The 19,212-nt window shown below is 41.3% G+C and overlaps 1 protein-coding gene across 2 annotated transcripts in view; it reads right to left on the reverse strand.

Annotated features, from left to right (window-relative positions):
- Positions 1-19,212, reverse strand: part of LOC308197454 (uncharacterized protein) — a 557,403-nt gene that overhangs the window by 31,678 nt on the left and 506,513 nt on the right. For both annotated transcript variants that reach the window (XM_080597939.1, XM_080597940.1), the window contains 4 exons: positions 12,287-12,310; positions 6,674-6,737; positions 6,055-6,228; positions 593-667 (listed from right to left, as the gene is read on the reverse strand). In XM_080597939.1, the coding sequence (XP_080454065.1) occupies positions 593-667; positions 6,055-6,228; positions 6,674-6,737; positions 12,287-12,310 (337 nt within the window). The remainder of the gene's footprint in view (positions 1-592; positions 668-6,054; positions 6,229-6,673; positions 6,738-12,286; positions 12,311-19,212) is intronic.

Raw genomic sequence — 19,212 nt, forward strand, 5'->3', positions numbered from 1 at the left:
AGAATTGGTCAGTTCTCACCATTTGGTTACTAGTGAAGCAGTGCATGCTGAAAACGTGGTGGGTGTTTCCACTGCAGCTCTTCTGCTGCCCTCCAGAGAACATCCAGCTGAGTACTGTGGGAGCTGTGGGGCTGCCCTTCAGTCTAAGCAAGTTGTGAGAAACTTATACATCGAGACAATGGTTATTTCTCACTTCCATACTCTGCATTTTGAGATAAAAACAAAGGTTTTGGTCAACGTAACTCTATTTTGCTTCAGCATGGCTTTGGCAGTAAGCCTGTTCTAAAAGGACCCCCACAACTGTGTTTTAACACAGCAAGCATTGACTTATCTCTGGATCCACTTTTCTCAACTCTTCCTAGCAGCTGCTGTCAAATGCTACTTTATATATGTATACTTCACTTTATTGCACATTAATAATGCATGTGTTGTTTTTATTAACATTAATATTCCATTCATAAGTGTAGCTTTACTAAATTTTCAATTTGTATAACAACGGACTTACATGCTAATACACCTGCGACTGCGAATACCTTTTAGATGGACAGTTGCCCATTACCTTCTTAAACAAGCAATAGCGTCACCTCATTACCTTACACAAGAAGACACTGAAGGTTCAATTCCCAAGACAGAAATCTTCATTTTCTTTGCTTTGTCTGGCAGTTCCCTGCACAATAAAGATACATAACAGGAGTTGTTATTGTAAGGGAGGAGGTAATGCAAAGTTTCCTGTTTGTTGTTCTTTTTTTTCACTGAAAAATTCCAGACTTTTCATTTCAAACTACTGCACAAAGATGTCTGAGATCTCACACATAATACAGATTGTCACATTTTCTGCCAATTTTATACTTACAAGCCAGAAGGAAATTGGCATTAGACACAGTTTTGTTTATTTTTTATCTAAAAATGTCAATAAAATATTATAACCTATATCTGAGAAATGTCTCTCTGCTGCCCACATGCAATATTGTGCTTACTGCTTCCAGGCAAATCCTTTGTCCCAGGATGCATTTCCACGTGGTAGGTACCGTGGGAATTACCTGATGAGCAGCTTTGCCGTTCCTTTGTTGCCTTATGCCCTCAAAGAACTTTGCTCAAGCCAAGAATTCAAAGTTATTAATTGTCACCATGCTAACTTTTTTTGGCTGCCTTGAGCTTATGTCACTTATTACAATATATAATGCATCACAGCTGTGAAATGGGGCACCATAGCAACAAGGGCATGTGGGAGATGGCTATTAAACCAGAAAGGTAGGTGTGACAGAAGGCCTGGGGTTTGTCAATAATTCATGCTTTATGGCAAGAGGAAATTGATAAAAGGCATTTAAAAAGAGGTAAATCTATTCTTTTTCTGTGATCACGTAACACATCCTTCATGAAGATGTGAACTAACACCTCTAATAAAAGGTAAAGGACACACAATTCAGAGGCTGATCACTCAGATCTCCATTTCCTTACTGTTTCCCACAAATCAAAATGAAATACTGTCCTTGAAGGCAAGAAAGAATGAGCAACTTCCCAGAAAAAGAATGGACAAGAGCCAACACTATAGGGACAAAACTGTTTAGCATTCTGCGTGTAACTTTGCATCTATACTGCAATGCTGCCCTCATAATCCGCACAACCACTCAGCCTAGCAGGAGCCAGGCCGAGTTTCTGGAAAACAGTTTCCGGACACACAGGAGCTCCTTAACACCCTCCCTGTTACAAAGTAATCTGCGACCACCCTTTTAAGCCGTGAGATGGATGCATCTGCATTTCTGATACAAATGGTTTCTTGTTTTCTCCTTGCATCCATTCAGCCTGGTTCCTAAGACAACTGCTACTTCTCAACAGGTGGGAAACCCTCAGCCTCTACAGAAAACAACTGCAGAATAAGGACTGGGGGATTGGTGGCTTTGTTTTGAGAGAAACTGAGACAGCTTGCCTTTTTCCTCTCATTACAATATATCGCAAAGGGGCACAGCTCATGAGCAGAAAAGACACGGGATGCAGGACAGGTGTGTTGGTGCAGCTGCAGCACGACCTGGAGATGGCAAGCACCAGCCCCGAGCGTTTCCTACACAGAGTCCTCAGCTGGAGACCTCGCAGTTGCTGCAGGCTTCTGTAACGTTCCCTGCATTGTATGTACTTGTTGAAGTGCTGTTGATGCTTTTCTATCCATAAAGAGAAAAAATTTTTCTCCATCCTAGGAGAAAAATCAGTTTCCAGGATACCAATGTCATCAGCAGTCAGGACAAACTACTTGTTCTCCTCATCGGCTTTTGTGGGAGCAAAAGCACCTAACAACTTGCCAAATACAGTACGTGGCCAAAGGATTGGCTGTCTTGCAAAAAGGAATTAATCATGAGCAGTCCTGCTGAAAATAATGGAAATATTTAGATGGACAAATACTATCATGGAAGAAGATAGCCTAGTTTAATAGCAAATAATGAAAACTAGTGAAAAAGAAATAAGTGAAAATATTGAAGAAATGAAAAATTCATGTTTAAGTGCTAGGAGAATTTTGTAGTCAAACTATAGTGATAGAAGTTCCTGTTTTGGCCAGCAGATCTATAGCTCTTCCTTGAAAGGAAAGATGGGGCAAGAGAAGGTAAGAATAAAAAAATTAAGCAAGGACTGTTTTCATCAAAAACTTGGGAATAGATGCCTTGGCTGCAATGCGTTTCCATTCCGGTTTAGATTGATGTATTTATCCAGCAAAATCCAGAAGCTTTTCTGAGGTGATGTTGCCAGTGGTGGCCTTTAGAAGATTCTGAAAAACACTTTAAGAGAGACAGGGAAAGGAAAAGTCAACCTAAAATTAGATTGTTTGCTCCAGCATATCCAAATGAGATTATGGTGTGAAAACCTACATATGTTCATCTTTCAATGCACCACTAACTAAAGAAAAATGCATGATTTGCAACATAAAACTAAGAAGATGAACAACTGGTGTAAAACAAAGGCATCTTCCTCAAAGCCATCAGTCGATGGTATCTGGAAATCCCTTTTGCTTTGATATTTGTTCATTTTGGTATAATTTTACTAATGGTGAAGAATGAGATCATTATAATCTACTACTACAAAAAAATCTAATCCACTGATCTAACGTAAAATATAAATCTTTATTATAATCTGCATGGTCAAGCAGCTCAGATCTCTCTAATCTCAACACTGTCTCTGGACCCACTTCCTTGTTATACATGAAGGAGTTGGAATATTGCAGGTGGTTTTGATGATACAGGAACCACACAATGAGGATACATCAAGAGCTTTATCTTAAACTGACTTCTGTGACCGAACATGCCCATGTTTCCTAGCTCTCAAAGATCAGGTATTTCCTATGAATATTATAGATAATATTATAGGGAGTTAGAGAAAGAAAGGCAACAGGTTTCATAGCCCTGATGATGTTCAGTGCAGGTATCTATTTTCCACAGTTCAATACTGCCAAATATTCAGTGTGGAGAAGGGGACAGGTTTCAGGGGAAAAAGGCAGAGAAAAATCTTAGGTATATGTGGAGTCAGCAAGGAACTCCAACTATAAGTGAATTAAAAAATGAATTGACCCAAGTGACACAGGTCCGGAGTAGTTTCATTAGTTGTGCTTGTGCAGTAGCTCCCTCTGGGACCAAGGGAGACGTGTTCCTCTGCATTTACGTGTGGCCTCAGCCAGCATGAAGGTGAATAGGTTGTGCTTTAGCCTGCGGCACCATTAAGCCTGTATAAGAACATTTCTATGCAGCTTTAACATAGGTAGCCTACAAAGGCTTGCTTTTAAAGTTGTACATGAAGTTACATTGAGATCAATATTCCTTTTACATTTGCTGAATTTAAGCAAGGGACATCTCTTCTCCCTTTACCTTCTGTCCCATTCTCTTTTCCAGCAGCCATAAAGACTATCTGGAAATATACCAGTAAAAGATTTATTCAAAATTGGTCAAATGCATTTGCACAGAAAGCTCCTGCCAGCTTTTTGCATAATCCTACCATGTCATTCTTACGTGATCTGAAAGATAAGGTATTAACATCCCTAAGGGGAAGGAACTGATACTGATGGAACAGAGATGGCTACAGATAGTGCTGCATTATGGAAGTTAACAAGTTCACAACTCGTTCTCTGGGAAAGGTTAGCCCAAGCCAACCTTCCTGGGCTGCATGTGAAAGTCATGGAGGCTTTCAGAAGTAGTGTGCGATAGAGCTATACGTTGCTGAAAAGCTAGCAGTTGTCTCAAGTGTCTTATTAGTGCCTTGCTTTGTTCTTCTGAAGATCTTCTTAAAGGTTGGACTAGATGATCTTGGAGGTCTTCTCCAATCTACACAATTCTCTGATTCGTAATGGCAAATACAGCATTCCTTTCTCCAACATGTGGCCAAGATATTCTACTTACAGGTATTTGAGAATGCATAAAGCTGCAGACACTCCTTAGAGAAGTACCCCAGTTTCTTTAAAAGCTCTTTAGTGTTTTAAAAGCTAAAGAAAAATATATTGTAAGAATTTCCTTATGAATCACAAGAACTTACTATATTGTGTTCTGACAGAAGGGAAGTCTACAGTACAATTGTCTCTTTCTTTGCAGTTTTTGTTTCACAATAGAAGTATTTTCTTCCATTTCCCCTTCTGTATGATTTTTTTTTTCCCCGCTGTAGCATTTCATGTTCAGCAACAATGCTAATTTACCAGCTATTCTTTGCAGCCCTGTTTAATTTGTCATGTACATGTTTACATTTAGATTATGCATTTCTACCTTTTTTTTTAATTGGAACAAATGGCAGTAAAAGCACATTAGATATAATGTTTACATCCAAATATAAATAAGCATGAATTTCACATGCCCTACAACAAGAATAAAACCAAATGCTGCATTTTGTCACCTAGCAAGGCCTACAGTGTGAGGCAGAGGGAGCAGATATCCAACACGTGCACTAGAACCTACATGGAATAGGTTGAGGGAAAGCACGATGAAGCTCCACTTCTTCATCTCCCAGCACTGCCCTGCTGTTGGAGAAGGCCTTTTCAATCTGACTTTTTCCTAAAAAGGCAAACGTCACCAGTGGCACCATGAACATAACCCTTCCTTGTCATAGTCACAGGCATCTTAGAGCTAAAGCAGCTCGTGAGGGACAGCTGCAGGCATATCTGGCTCGGACCTTAAGCTACTGAATGACTCTGAAGAAAAAAATAATAATAATAAAAAAAATCAAATGCCAGTTACCCAGCAAGCCAGGAGAAATGACCACCTGTGATAGCTCAAAACGATCTCTGGAAAATGAGAATCCCAATCTCCTGCTTGTTTTCTGATTCTTAATAACCTTTGATCGCAAACTACACTCATGCCATCTAATGAATATGAATAGGGTATAATAATTTCCAGAAGCAGCATAGCAATAAGCCAAATTCTGCCTGATCTTAGCGTTATCCATAGAATTATTGGAACTGTTTCCCTGTTAATCATCCAAATGCTGGTGCAGGGGAAGACTGAATTCTCTCAGTTATAAGTCTTTCACAGCAGCAAATGCTCAATTTTTAGGATATCAGCTTTAAGACACTTCTTTTTTCCCCCCACACTGGAAAATTCCATAGCAGAGCTTAAAAAAGCTAAATAAAATGAACTTTTTGCTGAATGAAATAGAACCAGTGATGCTTTTTTTCTGTCATTTCTTCCTTTCTTTACCTTTGGCAATCTCACTTCTGAAAAGGGCAACTGAAACACCGTAACTCTCCAAAGCTGAAAAACTTTCTTCATCTGAGTTTCGTCTTTGCTGCAGAAAGGGTTTAGAAAAGCTGCAGAGCAGCAAGAAAGTAGAAGGCTAAGTAGATAAAAATAACCAGTGAGGAAGAATAGATATCACTTACTACACAGAATGTCAAAATAGAAAATTGTCTGTTTCTCTGCCTATGTCTTCCCAGACTTTGCTGGGAGGGAAACATTAAATATTGAAGCATTTGAACCTATAATTTATTTTAATTATCATGTTGAGAAAGCCACCAAAAAAACCAAAAACAAACAAACAACAAAACAAACAAAAAACCCCACAAAGAACAACACAAGAATTACTTAATTCAAATACCTCAAAATGGCAACAGCCTCAAGCATTTGAGACGGAAGGTGAGCGGGGAAGAGGTGTGTTTCCCCATCAGGAGTGAGCTCTGGTGGGGCTGTTATCTCCAGCTGCCGAAGTGGCCGTGGCTCGCCCCTCTTCTCTCCCAGAGGAAGGGCAGGTGATGTGCATGGATCTGCTGAGCTGCGAATCCACATGCAGAACCGGTGTGCCATAATTACATCACTTCAAACATCACTAGCCAAATAAACTAAATATTTGTCCCACCGGCTCTGGCACATGCAGTCAGGGGCTGTGAAAACATGGGTCTCACGTGCAGGACCTGCTCTGTAGGGCCAAATGCTGGTGGCCTGCAGCAGGTGCCAGGCGAGGAGCTGAGCCACGGGGCCTGGCTGCGCACAGCCCCAGGAAGCGACTGCACCGTGAGCAATGCTAAATGCCCCGCAGATACAGGTTTTAGAAGCAGTGGAGGAAAAGGGATCCCTGAGGATGCCCAGAGGGAAAAAGCACAAAAACAAACTATCCATACAGCTGCTTATTTTGAGGTTTAGCTTTTGCTGTTGTGCTGGGAGGTACAAGCAAAGCGAGCACCAAGGAGCAGATGATAACGAGTTATCTCAGTTCTTGCCTGTATCGTGCACGGGCTCTGAGGGCTGGCTGGAGACACGGCTCCCTTCCACAAACACACAGCACTGAAAGGTGAGCAAATTCTGTTTCTGACAGCCCTGAGGATGCCCTAGTCTCCATTTCCTCCCCAGCCCTTACTGCTCTGGGAGGAACAACTCACACTGATGAATAACAAAGAGGAAACAACATTTTCTAGCAGTAGCAGAAGGGTACGAAACCACCTTTTTGCTGCAGTCAATCCCGCACAGGTCTACTAACCTCATCAAAGAGAAGACCCAGCTGTTTAAAATAACAGCACAACAGCTTTTCTGTCTCTTCTGCTCCAACAGCAGCATGAATCCTCCTAGATGTCTCCCCTTGCAGAACTCTGGCTATGAAACGCTCCTAGGGTAATGATCTGCACCTTGGGAATTTGGAAGCAGTGTTCTACTCTTTAGGAAGAAAAAATGACACGATATAAGGGCATGGTATGATATGGTATGAAATGGTATGATATAAGGGCAGAGAAACATAATGGTAGGTTGACATAAAGGAATAGGCAATTTTCAGAAAGTTTATCTGCAGCAGATCATAATTTTCAAATGTAAAACCTATTCAATGAGAGAAGAAATCAAACAAATATATTGAAGAACATATTCCTTGCTTTTTTCCTCTAAAGAAGGGAAGAAAGTACATTAGAGCTGGTTGAAAAATTTGCAATGAATAATGTAGCTAGGTTCTACCTTTGCTCTGTTTGTGTATTGTCAGTGAACACTGTTTTTTTCCACTGTTTATTCACTGTTCAAAAAAAACATTTGCCAAACAATTCCTATGCATAATCTGTTCTCAAATACAAAAATACAATCTCAATATGAGCACTTATACTTTAGGAAAAATACTTGAGTGATGCAGGCATGTTATGCATAAGTTGCTCAAAGCGAAGTTTGCACAGCAAATTACCATGATTTGTCCCAAAATATAATTCAGTGAACAAGATGACTGAGGCATGCTGAGGAGGGCAAACCAAAAAAATCCAGCCAGGAGGGGGCTTGGCAAGTGCCCCAAGTACCCAGGCCCCGAGCCACTGCTGGTGAACACAGGGAGACTTCTCACAGCTTTGCAGTTAAGCTCACAATTAAAAGTAAAATAAAATAAAAAAATTACTAGCTTGAATTCCTTATGCCCACAGCTCTGCAGGGCTTTTCCCTAAGAATATAAGATAAAGTACCTCCTATGTCCACCACTCTGCTATTTCTCATGCTTTGCTTCCCCTTTCTGACCCTCAGCAAGTAAATTAGAGTTATTTCTCTCCTCGCTATTGCATTTCAAGTGCAAGCACATTACAGGGCTAATGCATTTACAGACAACAACTGAGCTGGAATCTCTTCATTCATATACTGGCTCCCATTAGTCTCCAAGTAAGTCACAGCCCACAGCCGCTTGGTGCTCAGATCCCAATAAGCTGGGCAATCACCCCGCTGTCCTGCAGCCAGAGACAGGCCCGAGGCATTAGGTGCAATCATATCTTTGGGGGCACTGTTGTGGCTGCGGTGCAGCGAGAAGAGCTATGACACAAGCACCCTAGATTTCCTACATGGGTAATCCTGACAGCTTCTCCCATGGACTGTGATCTCCAGCCACCATGTATCTATTAGTTTGTTCAGCAACAGGGGCCAAATCAGCCCAAGGTTTATTACTGTTTTATATGTCACCTCTGAAACACGACCTAGGACTCTGTTTGCAATGTGGTTTAGGAGAGATGAAAAAGAGTAGGCAAAAATTGATGGAAGTAAAACCCCATTTTCAAGCTTCAGTGTCTACTATTAAGGCTGAAGAAAGGACAGATTGGCTAGTAAAAGCAGCACATCAATTATTTCCTTTTGTTTTTATTATGGAAAATGCTTAGAGGGAAAACAGACATGGCATCACCCTGTATCAGCAGATTTAGCACTTGCTGGAATAGATGAGAGCACCATAAACTCTGATCCTATTAGAATGAGAGAATGTTTCTCTGCTTCGAGGAAAAGACGACAAATCTCCCTGGATGTGGCTCTTTTAAGAGACACCACAGGCTTCAGAGATAAATCCACCATGCTGAATAGCAGCATCACACAGTCAGAGCCCCAGGGGTGGGAAAGGTCAAGAACAGCAAATAAAAACACAGTATTCTCTCCCACCCCTGTTTTTGTTATTAACAATTAAGAATACAAACCCTTGATACAACTCTGCCAGAGATGAGTCGAAGGGTAGCACAAGGGTACTGCAGGGGTATAAGAGGGGTTAGTTTCATTGCAATCCAAGTTTGCACCGAGCTTTGAATCGGGATGTGTAATAGAGTGCCTTGTGCTAGACCAACTTGATTTGCTAGAGAAAGTCATCAAGTCGGGTGACAATTTAGTTTGCAAAAAAAGATGATTTTGTATTTAGAAGACAAAGCTTTGTGGGATGAAAGCAGAGGTAGGTGCCAATACCAGACTGTTTTTAGTAAAGCTGCTGGGATGCGTGGGGAAATTGGCTCAAATGCATATTTCATTCAGTCCCTGATTTACTGCTGTTAGTCTTCGTTCTTCCAGCAACTCAAAATATGCTGAAGTAGAAATAGAGTTTAATCTAAGAGGAGTTCCACTCTTTACTACAGCAGGCTCGCACAGACATGGGCATCACCCTAACTCAATTATTTTTTGCTTCTCGTCTTCAACTATGCTGGCCTTCGCTGCTCAGTCAATGAAAGCTGTTATACAGCTGACAGGAATTTTCCCAGTTGAAAAATATGCTGAGTGCCAGCTGAAACTTGCTGAGTGCCATTTCATCAAGCAGCCACTGTGCCTCTTTACAGTGTAAGTGATAGACTGAGGCACAAGACCTCTGAGGCCCACAGTTGCCTTGGCCTTGAATGTTGTTTGCCTGCTCTTAAAGCATCTTGTCCTAAGTGCCAATTATTGTTCAAGAAGCCTTTTGAAATTAAGCTCTCTTCTGGGTTGCAGAGGTGTGCTTTCATTTTTATTTTTTAATGTGCATATCACCTTGCTTTTTTAATACAGTGAGGAAATGGAGGTCCGTTGGCAAACCACACTCTCCTGTAAATTCTAAGATTTGAAACTTAGCACATAGCGACCCATCCGAGGTACGCAGAGCAATGATAGAGCTGGATATGTGTTTAGTACAAGTTAGGTTCTCAAAACTCACTTCAGGGAAGTTACGTACCTAAGAACTCTTTGCTTTTGAAAAACTTCCTTGGGCATATAACTGGTCAAGCAATGTCATTTGTAGAGTAGAGCCACCCCTTTGCCTTTGTCACTCAAAAACTATTTAAATCAAGTATATGCAGCTTTCTGCTGAAGGTTGAGAGGCACAACAGATGACCACTGCATATGAAATGAAACTGTTTTCAGCTGTTATTTTTTTTATCTGTCCACCTCCCCTATTACCTCACTCCCCCACATGAAAATACCAACTGTGCCCAGATGCCTGAAATTAATACTTAGTCTATACACACCTTCCAGCTTTATGACTGGTCTGTACATTTTACTGAACTAAGCCACTTGCACATCTGCTGGGTTTTGTCTACACTTACAAGAACTGCAGCAACATTTTCCACTCCCCATTCGTCTATGAGAACACACTCTAGACAGGCTCAAAAAGGTAGAGCTGCTGTACGCTGAGGTAACAATTTTGTCCGAGTTTGAATTTTTGGCATAACTTTCAAAGGCTATAAACCATTTCATAGACTAACAACTCCAGATTGCACTTGTGTTAGGAAAACAGCCCACAGAAAAGTTGAAAAGGTTGCTTTTAGGCATTTGTTTATATTCTAAACTTGATTTACCCCTCACTGGTCAGTCATAAGCCATTTAAATTTCTCATTTAAAACAGAGCAGCTACAAATCCTTCTGTTATCTAAGCATGTCAGAAATGAAATTTAGATTGTTTCTTGCATTTCTTTTTATCATACTAGTTCAAGTGCATGCCACGCATGAAAGCTTGGTCTCTGCTTTCTTCTAGCCAGAAGCTTTTAATCCTCTTAATGAGCGACTTACCATTTTACTTAGTCTGGTCAGATACAAAATCATCTGTGCATTCAAAGAATTACAAGTATGGAGCAACACTGCATGAAATTACCTCAAGGAGTTCCATATGGCTCTTGCTATCTGCAAGACTATCCTACCTAATAAACCCAGGGGATTCAGATAACATATTTACAAACCCTACTCATCGATTTTTGCCTCTTTTCCTCTCCTCATTAAACAAGACAGGTTCTCAATTTAAAGTCACCAGTTAACAGCTAAAAGCAACTTTTATAGGTTCTGTAGCAAGTAGGAGTGACAAAAACACCTCCTCTATCACTTCCTGTAGGTCAATAAAATATAACATGATGAACCATCTGCTGCTCGTATAATGGAGAAAGGCTGGAACAACACATCAGAACCAATCTCATCTTTTCTGGGTTGTCTTCATGAGTTAAACATAACCCTCCCTCTATCTACATGGCAGAGCTTCTGACATAGCTCTGGGATAGCAGAAGGTACTCCACACACTAACCACCTTCTCTGCTTCCATTCTCACTACAACCAGCTTACAGTGAGTGAAAACACAAATTAAATTACCAAAAACACCATTTATGAATTTCTTACAATTCTCCACAAAGGACTAGGTGTTAAACACTGTCAACAAGGCAAAAGCAGTGAAGGTATGGCATTAATGGTCAACCCGTGCATCACATCTGGAAGAAGTGTGTTCACATCTGGAAGAAAATCTGAATACAAGCCAGGGTACTTGCATACTAGATGTAGGGCAGATGGGGAGCAGAATGCCCCCCAACTAAGTTGTAGGAAATGCATGGACTTGGCAGGGGTATGCATGGGGAGGTGCACACCGCAGGGCAGAGACGAGACAACCCAGCCTCCTATTTGTCTCCTGAGTGCTGAGGAAAAACAGTGCAGGAGGGCAGTGGGACACCAGAGTCAAAGTTAAGGCTAACACCCATCCCAGATGCGCACTTATCTTAGTGAGTGTGGAAACAGTGCTGCCCCTTGCTGTGAGAGCAGCCACCTTCCAGAAGCTGTCCTGGCCCAGCCCAGGGAAAGCTCCCAGCAGCTGCTATATGTGTAATTAATTATTCCTTGCCTCTCCACCTCCCAGCAGGCTCTGCAGGGAATACAAGGTCCACAGAGAAGACTGATAGGATTTTCCACAATGATTTGTAACACTATCTGTGCCCTTCTACTGGTGTAAAGGCAAAAAAATAGGAGATGAAACACTTAATTCCTTTTATCATCTGAAGAATAAGGGGGAGAGGACACCTGAAAAAATAAAAGACCTTTGATATAAAAGTAGGTCTTAAGTTGTCCTAGATTACTCAGCAGTTTAAAAGAAAATTTTATTTAATTAAGAAAAATCTTGCTTGAAATAGAATCAACTTTAAATCAACCAGATTCATGGAACATCAAGAATTTAATTTCTGGGTGCTATTAAATAATTACTACTTCTCTTCTGATATTAGTTTAAGCTAAAAACTAATTTCCTTAGTCATGATGGACAAAGGTTCAAACATTAGCATCAATGTATCTGTTATTTCTACAATCATTTTTGTGAATAGTCACTGACAAACAGCTTAGACACGGTACATAAGTCTTACCTTGCTTTGACGTTCTGGCTTCACCTGAAATTCAAACGGAAAGCAAGGAGCATTAATCCAACTAGACAAACAAAAGAATACATCCCCTCTCACCAACAACTGACAAATTAAACCAACTGCTTTGACAGGAAAGGGAAATCCCTGCTTGTGTAAATATCATGTCAGTTTTTGTTGTTATTGTTGGTGTTTTTTTTTTCTTCTTTGATGGCGTGTTTTAGGTGGAGGTAGCCTGTTAAATGTCCAGTTAAGCCACGACTTTCTAGAAGGAGAGATGCCCATACTGCTCTCTTCCAGACATTTCTCATAGCAATTTTTTATTTCCTCTTTTATATATAAAGCTAAAATATTTTAAATATTTTTACTTCAAGTGTTTTTGTTTTTGGAACACAGCAGAGGGACTATTACATTTCTCAGAGCTTCCATTCAACGTTAACTGTTTGAGGTCTTCTAGGGCTGCTTGGAACTGGAATTCCAGAAGACTTTTAGATGTATCACAACTTTATGTACTGTCAAAAACGCAAAGTGATTAATGTGGCTTTTAACTCTTCATCTCTCAGAACTAAGGTCTCCCAGAAAACAGATTAATTCACAGATTTAAGAACAGGAAGGTTTCTAAAATAAATTGTTGTCCATATTGAAACTGATAAATAGCAAATCCTTCCAAACCCATTTGAATGTTCTTCAAACCACTATGGCATACACAACACAGCTCAGTTTCTGCATCAGATTTGCCTAGGCTCAGCCAGAATGAGCTCACGCAAGCTAATGAAGCTGCCTCAGGAAGGCAACTTGCTGCAACTGAGTCCTACAGCAGCTGTGAAGTTCTTTACACCTCAAAGTGTGAAGTGCCACCAAAGCTGGCAGCATTCCTGTTTTCAGGGAACAAAGGTTTCACATTAACATGAGATTGTTGCCCCTTAAAATAAAGCAGAGCCAATCTATCAAGGTGGTAAATCAAAAGCACTAGCAACCCGGTGTCACCGTATCACCTTTTTATAGCAAGGTGGCTGCTGCCACCAGACCTGACATTATCCTTGAGCTTATTGCCGCTCTGAATAAGACCATGACGCAAGACTATTTTTTGTGTGCCAAGGGTAGGATGGCTTCTTACTCGCTCTTGCTATGTATGCCACTTTAATGTCAGACCCTGCCTTTAAGCTAGTTAATCAATCCAGCCAAGGGACACTGATCTTATGTCTGACACTGACCTCCAGTTTGGAAGAGAGCACCTCCCAGTACCATCTCTGCTCACCCACAAATACATACTTGCCACCCTGGGACACTTCAGGGTGGCACTGCCACACACCTCCCCAGCCTGCTGTGCCCCACCACACTGCCCACCTCCCTGTCCGGGGGCTGCAGGGTGTCCCGAGGGCTGTGACTTGCTTTTCTTGAGCACAGGGACAGGGGTTGCTGCTTCTCCTCTGCAGGAATACAGCAGGCTCTGCTGGCCGCTGGGACTCACTTCTGTGCAGAGTTCTCGCTTTGCAAAAGATAGGCATTTTTTGCCAGACAGTTGGCAGCTTTGTTCCTCTCAGGAGCTGTCTGTGAGGGTCTTTCAGCTGCATCCCTCCCATCATTTTGACTGGCCATAGGAGAGAAGCAATATTTAAGCTGACAAAACGCTAGCTGTCAGACACCCTGAGGGAACCATGTCACTGTTGACAGGGTCTCATGCCATGCTGTAGCAATAACAGAAATTGACTCATTTTGAATAATTAACCTGTAAATTTACTTGTTTTGCTCTTTTCAAGACTTCCATCTTATTGAACGAAAAGTAACTGGGGAGAGCAACCTCCCTCTCCCCAGAACCAACCCTCTTGTCTGGAAACACCCTCCCAGTCTAGGCAGGGGTGCCACCACGCTCCAAACAGCGGTAAGGTGGTGGGACCCCAGCACATTGCCAGGGGTGCTCTGCACTAAATCTGGGCTGGCATCCCACGGCCAGAATTGTTTGAAGGTGCAATATGTTGCTCATGCTTTTGCAGGGCAGAATCCCATTCTGCTTTCCCCTTTGCCACCAACACTGTTTTGCCCCCAACACTGTTTTGCCCAAGATGCCTGAGCCATTCCTTCACTGTATGTCCTGCTGCTTCTCATTTGTATTTTAGACTGTTGCTTTTTTTCCACCACCACCCCTCATCACGTACATCCATGCCTAAGCCATATAATTTGGGATTAATTGTTCCACTCCTGCTAAATGTCATCGACTTTTGGCTCATTGGCTCATTTCTTCTTTAACATTTTTTATTTAAGGGCTAAGCAAATGGTAATAGCCAAATAAAGCTTTACCCTGTATATAAAGGGCACCTTCCTTTTTGAACCCTGAGGACAGTCTTATACCAAAGCATTTCAGTGCAATTGAGGCAAATGCATGAATTAACATATATTTTATTTCTGAGCTCAACAGTTACTTTTCATCCACCATTACCCATTTCTTATTTTTACAGCCTTGCAAAGGAGGAAAAAAGAAATCAGATTGCTTTCCTAAAAAACAACATCCTTACAGAACAGCAAGAAACCATCTGAAGCTCTCCCTGGGCAAAGTTTGTACTTTCCAGAATTGGCAGGTGCATGCAAGGAATATGACACAAAGTGCAGTTTGTGTAACGTGCCAGAGTCCTGGCTTGACAGCCAACCGCTGCCTCAGTCATCAGCATTGCTGCCTTTTCTCCTCATACTCACAGGCAGCTTTGACACTTGTCTGCAGCTCCCTGACCTCCTCTGCAGTTTGCATTTGGCACACCCATGGTGCTCGTGAAGTAAAGGCAGAGAACAAGCAGCAGAGGCAGGGTTTCTGACCAGGGTCTGACATCCACTGCTTTAAAGTGAGTTGCTTCAGGCTTAATACTGGTCTTTGCTCATAGACACTTTTCTGGAAAACACAGGCAGTGAAGTAAACCTGACCCTGCGCTGGTCCTGGTCTCAAGCAGGGCAGGGCATGGAAAATCAGCCACAGCAGAGCCTGGTGCAGGGGAGAGGGGCTGACCTGAAAACAGCATCTGAGTGATCTGGCAATGACTGTGCTGGTGCTCAGACCTTAAAAGGATCGCACAACGCTCTTTGTGGTTGTCCAATTCAGACAAAAGAAAGACTTGGCTATGTGCCAAGTGATACACAACTTACCCCAGGAAGGTGGGAACAACAATTAGCAATGCTTATGCTTTCAGGCTTCAACCATAATCCAAACTACAGCACTATTTATTATTAAAAAAAAAAAAAAAAAGAAGAAGTGGATGCAGACCCCAGAGTACAAAATCCAGTGAGTTTGCTCACTCACACAAGCACTCTCACAGGAGAGACATCTCAGGACCATGCTGCTGCCCCAGGTCTGGGAGCAGGCTGAAGTCTTGCAAGGGCTCTTACATGAGTTTAAGCAAACCAGTCTTGGGAACACCACACGCTGTCAGACCATTATCTCATGGCTCAGTGGAAGCAGAGGACACTCGGACCTGCTTGGAGCCGCTTACCAGGCCCGAAGATCAACCTTAGTATCTTCATTATGCGCTTTGAAGAAGAAACGTGAAAATATTTTGGGAGGACCAGCTTGTTCACACAGAAAACCTCACACGGATTTGCCTGAAGCAATTCGTGAGTCTACAACAACTGGCCAAGTAATTTCAACAGATCAAAACATCAGGAAGAAAAATAAATAAATAAAGGCAACACCTTAGAAACACTGTCTTTCCTTTCCTCATTTTGAGAAAAAAAAAAAAAAGTGTTTTGAAACTCATACAAATTCACTCCTGAACAAAATTCCCTTGCCCCAACAGAAAGTAAAACATTAATTTGGGGATTAAACTGAATTTGTTAGATATTTATACTGGCTTTCTCCTTCTGCTCCTAAGAAGGACCCAAGTAAACAAACAAACAAACAACTACCAAGAACACAAAACCAAGAAGACCTAGAAATTTCACTCCCATCTGAGCTGAATTCTTTTCCTTATTCAAGTCATCACCTGTACAAGACAAACTGACCAAACAACCCAGCCCCACCACCCTAAATGGCATATTTATATCCACATATTTTGCAAGCCAAAAGAAAAAATACCTTTTCTGTGTCAGTCTAGGAAAGAAGGAGAAGAAAAACAAGCTTCTCTGCAGCAGAGCTGAGGGGCCCCCACCTGAGGTGCTGCTACGTGCCTCCTGCCTTGCCAGGTGTGCTCCCTTGTTTAGGGGTTGCTTGGTGCACCTGAACCCAATTAAGGGGTGGCACAGACCTGCAAAACCCATGTCTGAGGGTGGTGTCTCTGCCCCCTGCCTCCCCATCCCTCACAGCTGCTCTCATGCTGCACAATGGTGCAATATGAAATTAAAATGCTCCCATAGTTGATACCAGGTGAAGACCGTTGCCTTTTCAGAGCCAGGCATGCACTGCTATGCGTTATGTTCCTTTGGAGTCTAACCTGCCACCCTCCTCTTCCACACAGACATGGAAGGTCTCCTGAAAATGGAACAGAGGTTTATAAAAATAGATCACTTGTACATCTGCTCTAGAGCTCTTACTGTGCTGTGAAATTATACCCACACCATGTTTTGTGATTTCAAAGGCTATGCAATTACTTTTCCTTGGAAAGTACAAAACCCTGAGACAAGTGGATCTCTTAAAAATTCATGTCTCTCTTGTGTACTGCTTTTTTTTTTCTTTTCCCATAATTAATAATTATTTAAACATGTGGTTGTGCTCAGTCTGACACTCCTGGAAAATTGCTGAATCTGTTTTGAAGACATCAGTATAAAAGAAACAAGAAAGAAAACTGAAGAAAGCTCATACTATTTACCTTCCCCACCTACAGAGCTGTGTGTACATCAATCCACTGCTATTTGCTTGTTTCTATTTACTACACAACTTCTACATTTCAGATATCACCAAAAAAAAAAAAAAAGCAGCCTTTTTTTAATATGCTTCTGATTTTTTTAAGTGGGGAATGTGACTTATATTTTTGAAGATATGAAGAGTGGAAAATGCCTCAGTACTAAAAACCCAATGGAAATTATTTTAAAGCAGATAATTTCCATAAAACATTTAGATACGTTTCAAAACTAAATGACCTGCTGATGAGAGAGATATTTTTTTGTGTTATGTGATGGCAGAATCCTGAAATCCTTGTTCATCCATGACTCTCACTGAAATTTAGGAAAAATTTGTCTGAGTCGAGACAGCAGGATTCAGACTCAGTGATTTTTGCACGAGGCCCTAGGGCCAAATTTGTACTTGATTTAAATCAGGCCAGCAGAACTGAAATCAATAAAATGCCATTGATTTATATCAGCTCTTACTTATTGCTATAGTACCCATGTTTATTTCTTCACCCCCATTGTAATCATTCTCCACCAGTCATTAACCACACATATATAGAAGCTATCATGTGGCACCAGCTAACTGACTGCTCTTTGGAAAACTCCAAATGTCAGATTTCCCTCATTTGCAAGATCTTGATCTCACTAATGCTGGTGAAAATAAGGATTTCTACAACTCAGCCCCATGCTGTTCCATTGGGATTAATGAGAAAAAAATGAGGACTGGAACACAGCAAAGATTTCAGCTACTGTGAACACTGCCATTTGCGTTGCTTTGAGGCGTGACATGCAGGGAATTTTAGGGTTGGTTCTTTCTGGGTTATTTTACTCTGGTAATTTCAGTTCTATTCAATAATGTGAAACCTCCTAGTGCGGTTTCTAAGCAGATTCTCTGTCATTTCCTTCTGGGTTGCTTTAACTTTTTTCCTTTTGTTGTTCCACAGAGATGCTCAAACCTCTCATTTGCACCAAAATGTCCCATTTCTATTATTTATTCAAAGTGGCAAATAATGACACTGCCCAGAGACAGAAGGGTGGGATGCCTGGGCTGTGCCCACATGAACAGTTTGCTGCAGACCAGTGGGACAGCTGTGAAGTGGATCCCCTGACTGCCGTTTGGTTCAGGTCACAGAGTGATTTGGGACAATGGAAGTCTGAGCTTAGGAAGGACTTTCCCCTTGTTGTCTAACCAGTTGTAGTTAAAACAAAATTACAGTCCTCCAGGTGCACGTTAATATGTGTGGTTTGAGTCTGATGAATTAAGTGAGCGTAAGGATGGTGTAGTCCAGCAGTTTGTCCAGCAGCCACTGCTCGCCAGAATTTTGGACCTGATTGAAATTCCATTGAGGTTACCTTGATTTCATTGAATTTATCACTGATTTCAGCTCAGTCTGAATCAAGGCATTCATTACTGCCTTGAGATTTTATTGAGTTAACTTACCGTGTATTGATACTTCAAAAATTAAGAAACTTAAAGGAATGCCATCTGAGCATTACAAAGGTGGGCTGCTCTTCGTTCTTATTCAGATACATAGCCAATCTTTTTAAGAAACTTCATTGATGTGCTTGCCTTATTACCATCTTGAGGCAAGGAATACAATATACTAAGATAGGTTGATTGAAATCTATTGATTTCTTTGTATGTCCACATCTGTAATGTGTTAGGGTAAGAATAAGCACATGCGGATATTTTCACTATCATCCACATTAAAATGGCTTTTAAAATTATCTCTCTCTTGTAAATGTCAAAACTTTACAGCTACTAAGGTTAATTTAAATGTAAAAAATTCTGGGTGAAATTTTGTGGTTTGGTAATGTTTGCCCAAAATTGAAAGAAAGACATGTAATCTTAATTTAAAGATCCAATCCCTGAACTCGCTGTCCCAGTGACCGTGTATGTTGACATTGCTTTTATCAGTGTTCTCCAAACAAATAATCTATGTAACCAGAGTTAGATAAAAATATGGAAACTTAAATGAGGCCACTCCTCCAGCTGTCTAAATAGGTTTTATATTTGCTATGATAGGAAATCCATACTAACCAACCTACACACCTATTTTCTGATACTTCACGTGCATAGTCTCGCTGAAGCAGTAGAACATGTGGATACCAGTCACTTAAGAGAC

This window comes from Anser brachyrhynchus (genome assembly GCF_964034855.1).
Source record: "Anser brachyrhynchus genome assembly, chromosome: 6".
Lineage (NCBI taxonomy): Eukaryota > Metazoa > Chordata > Aves > Anseriformes > Anatidae > Anser > Anser brachyrhynchus.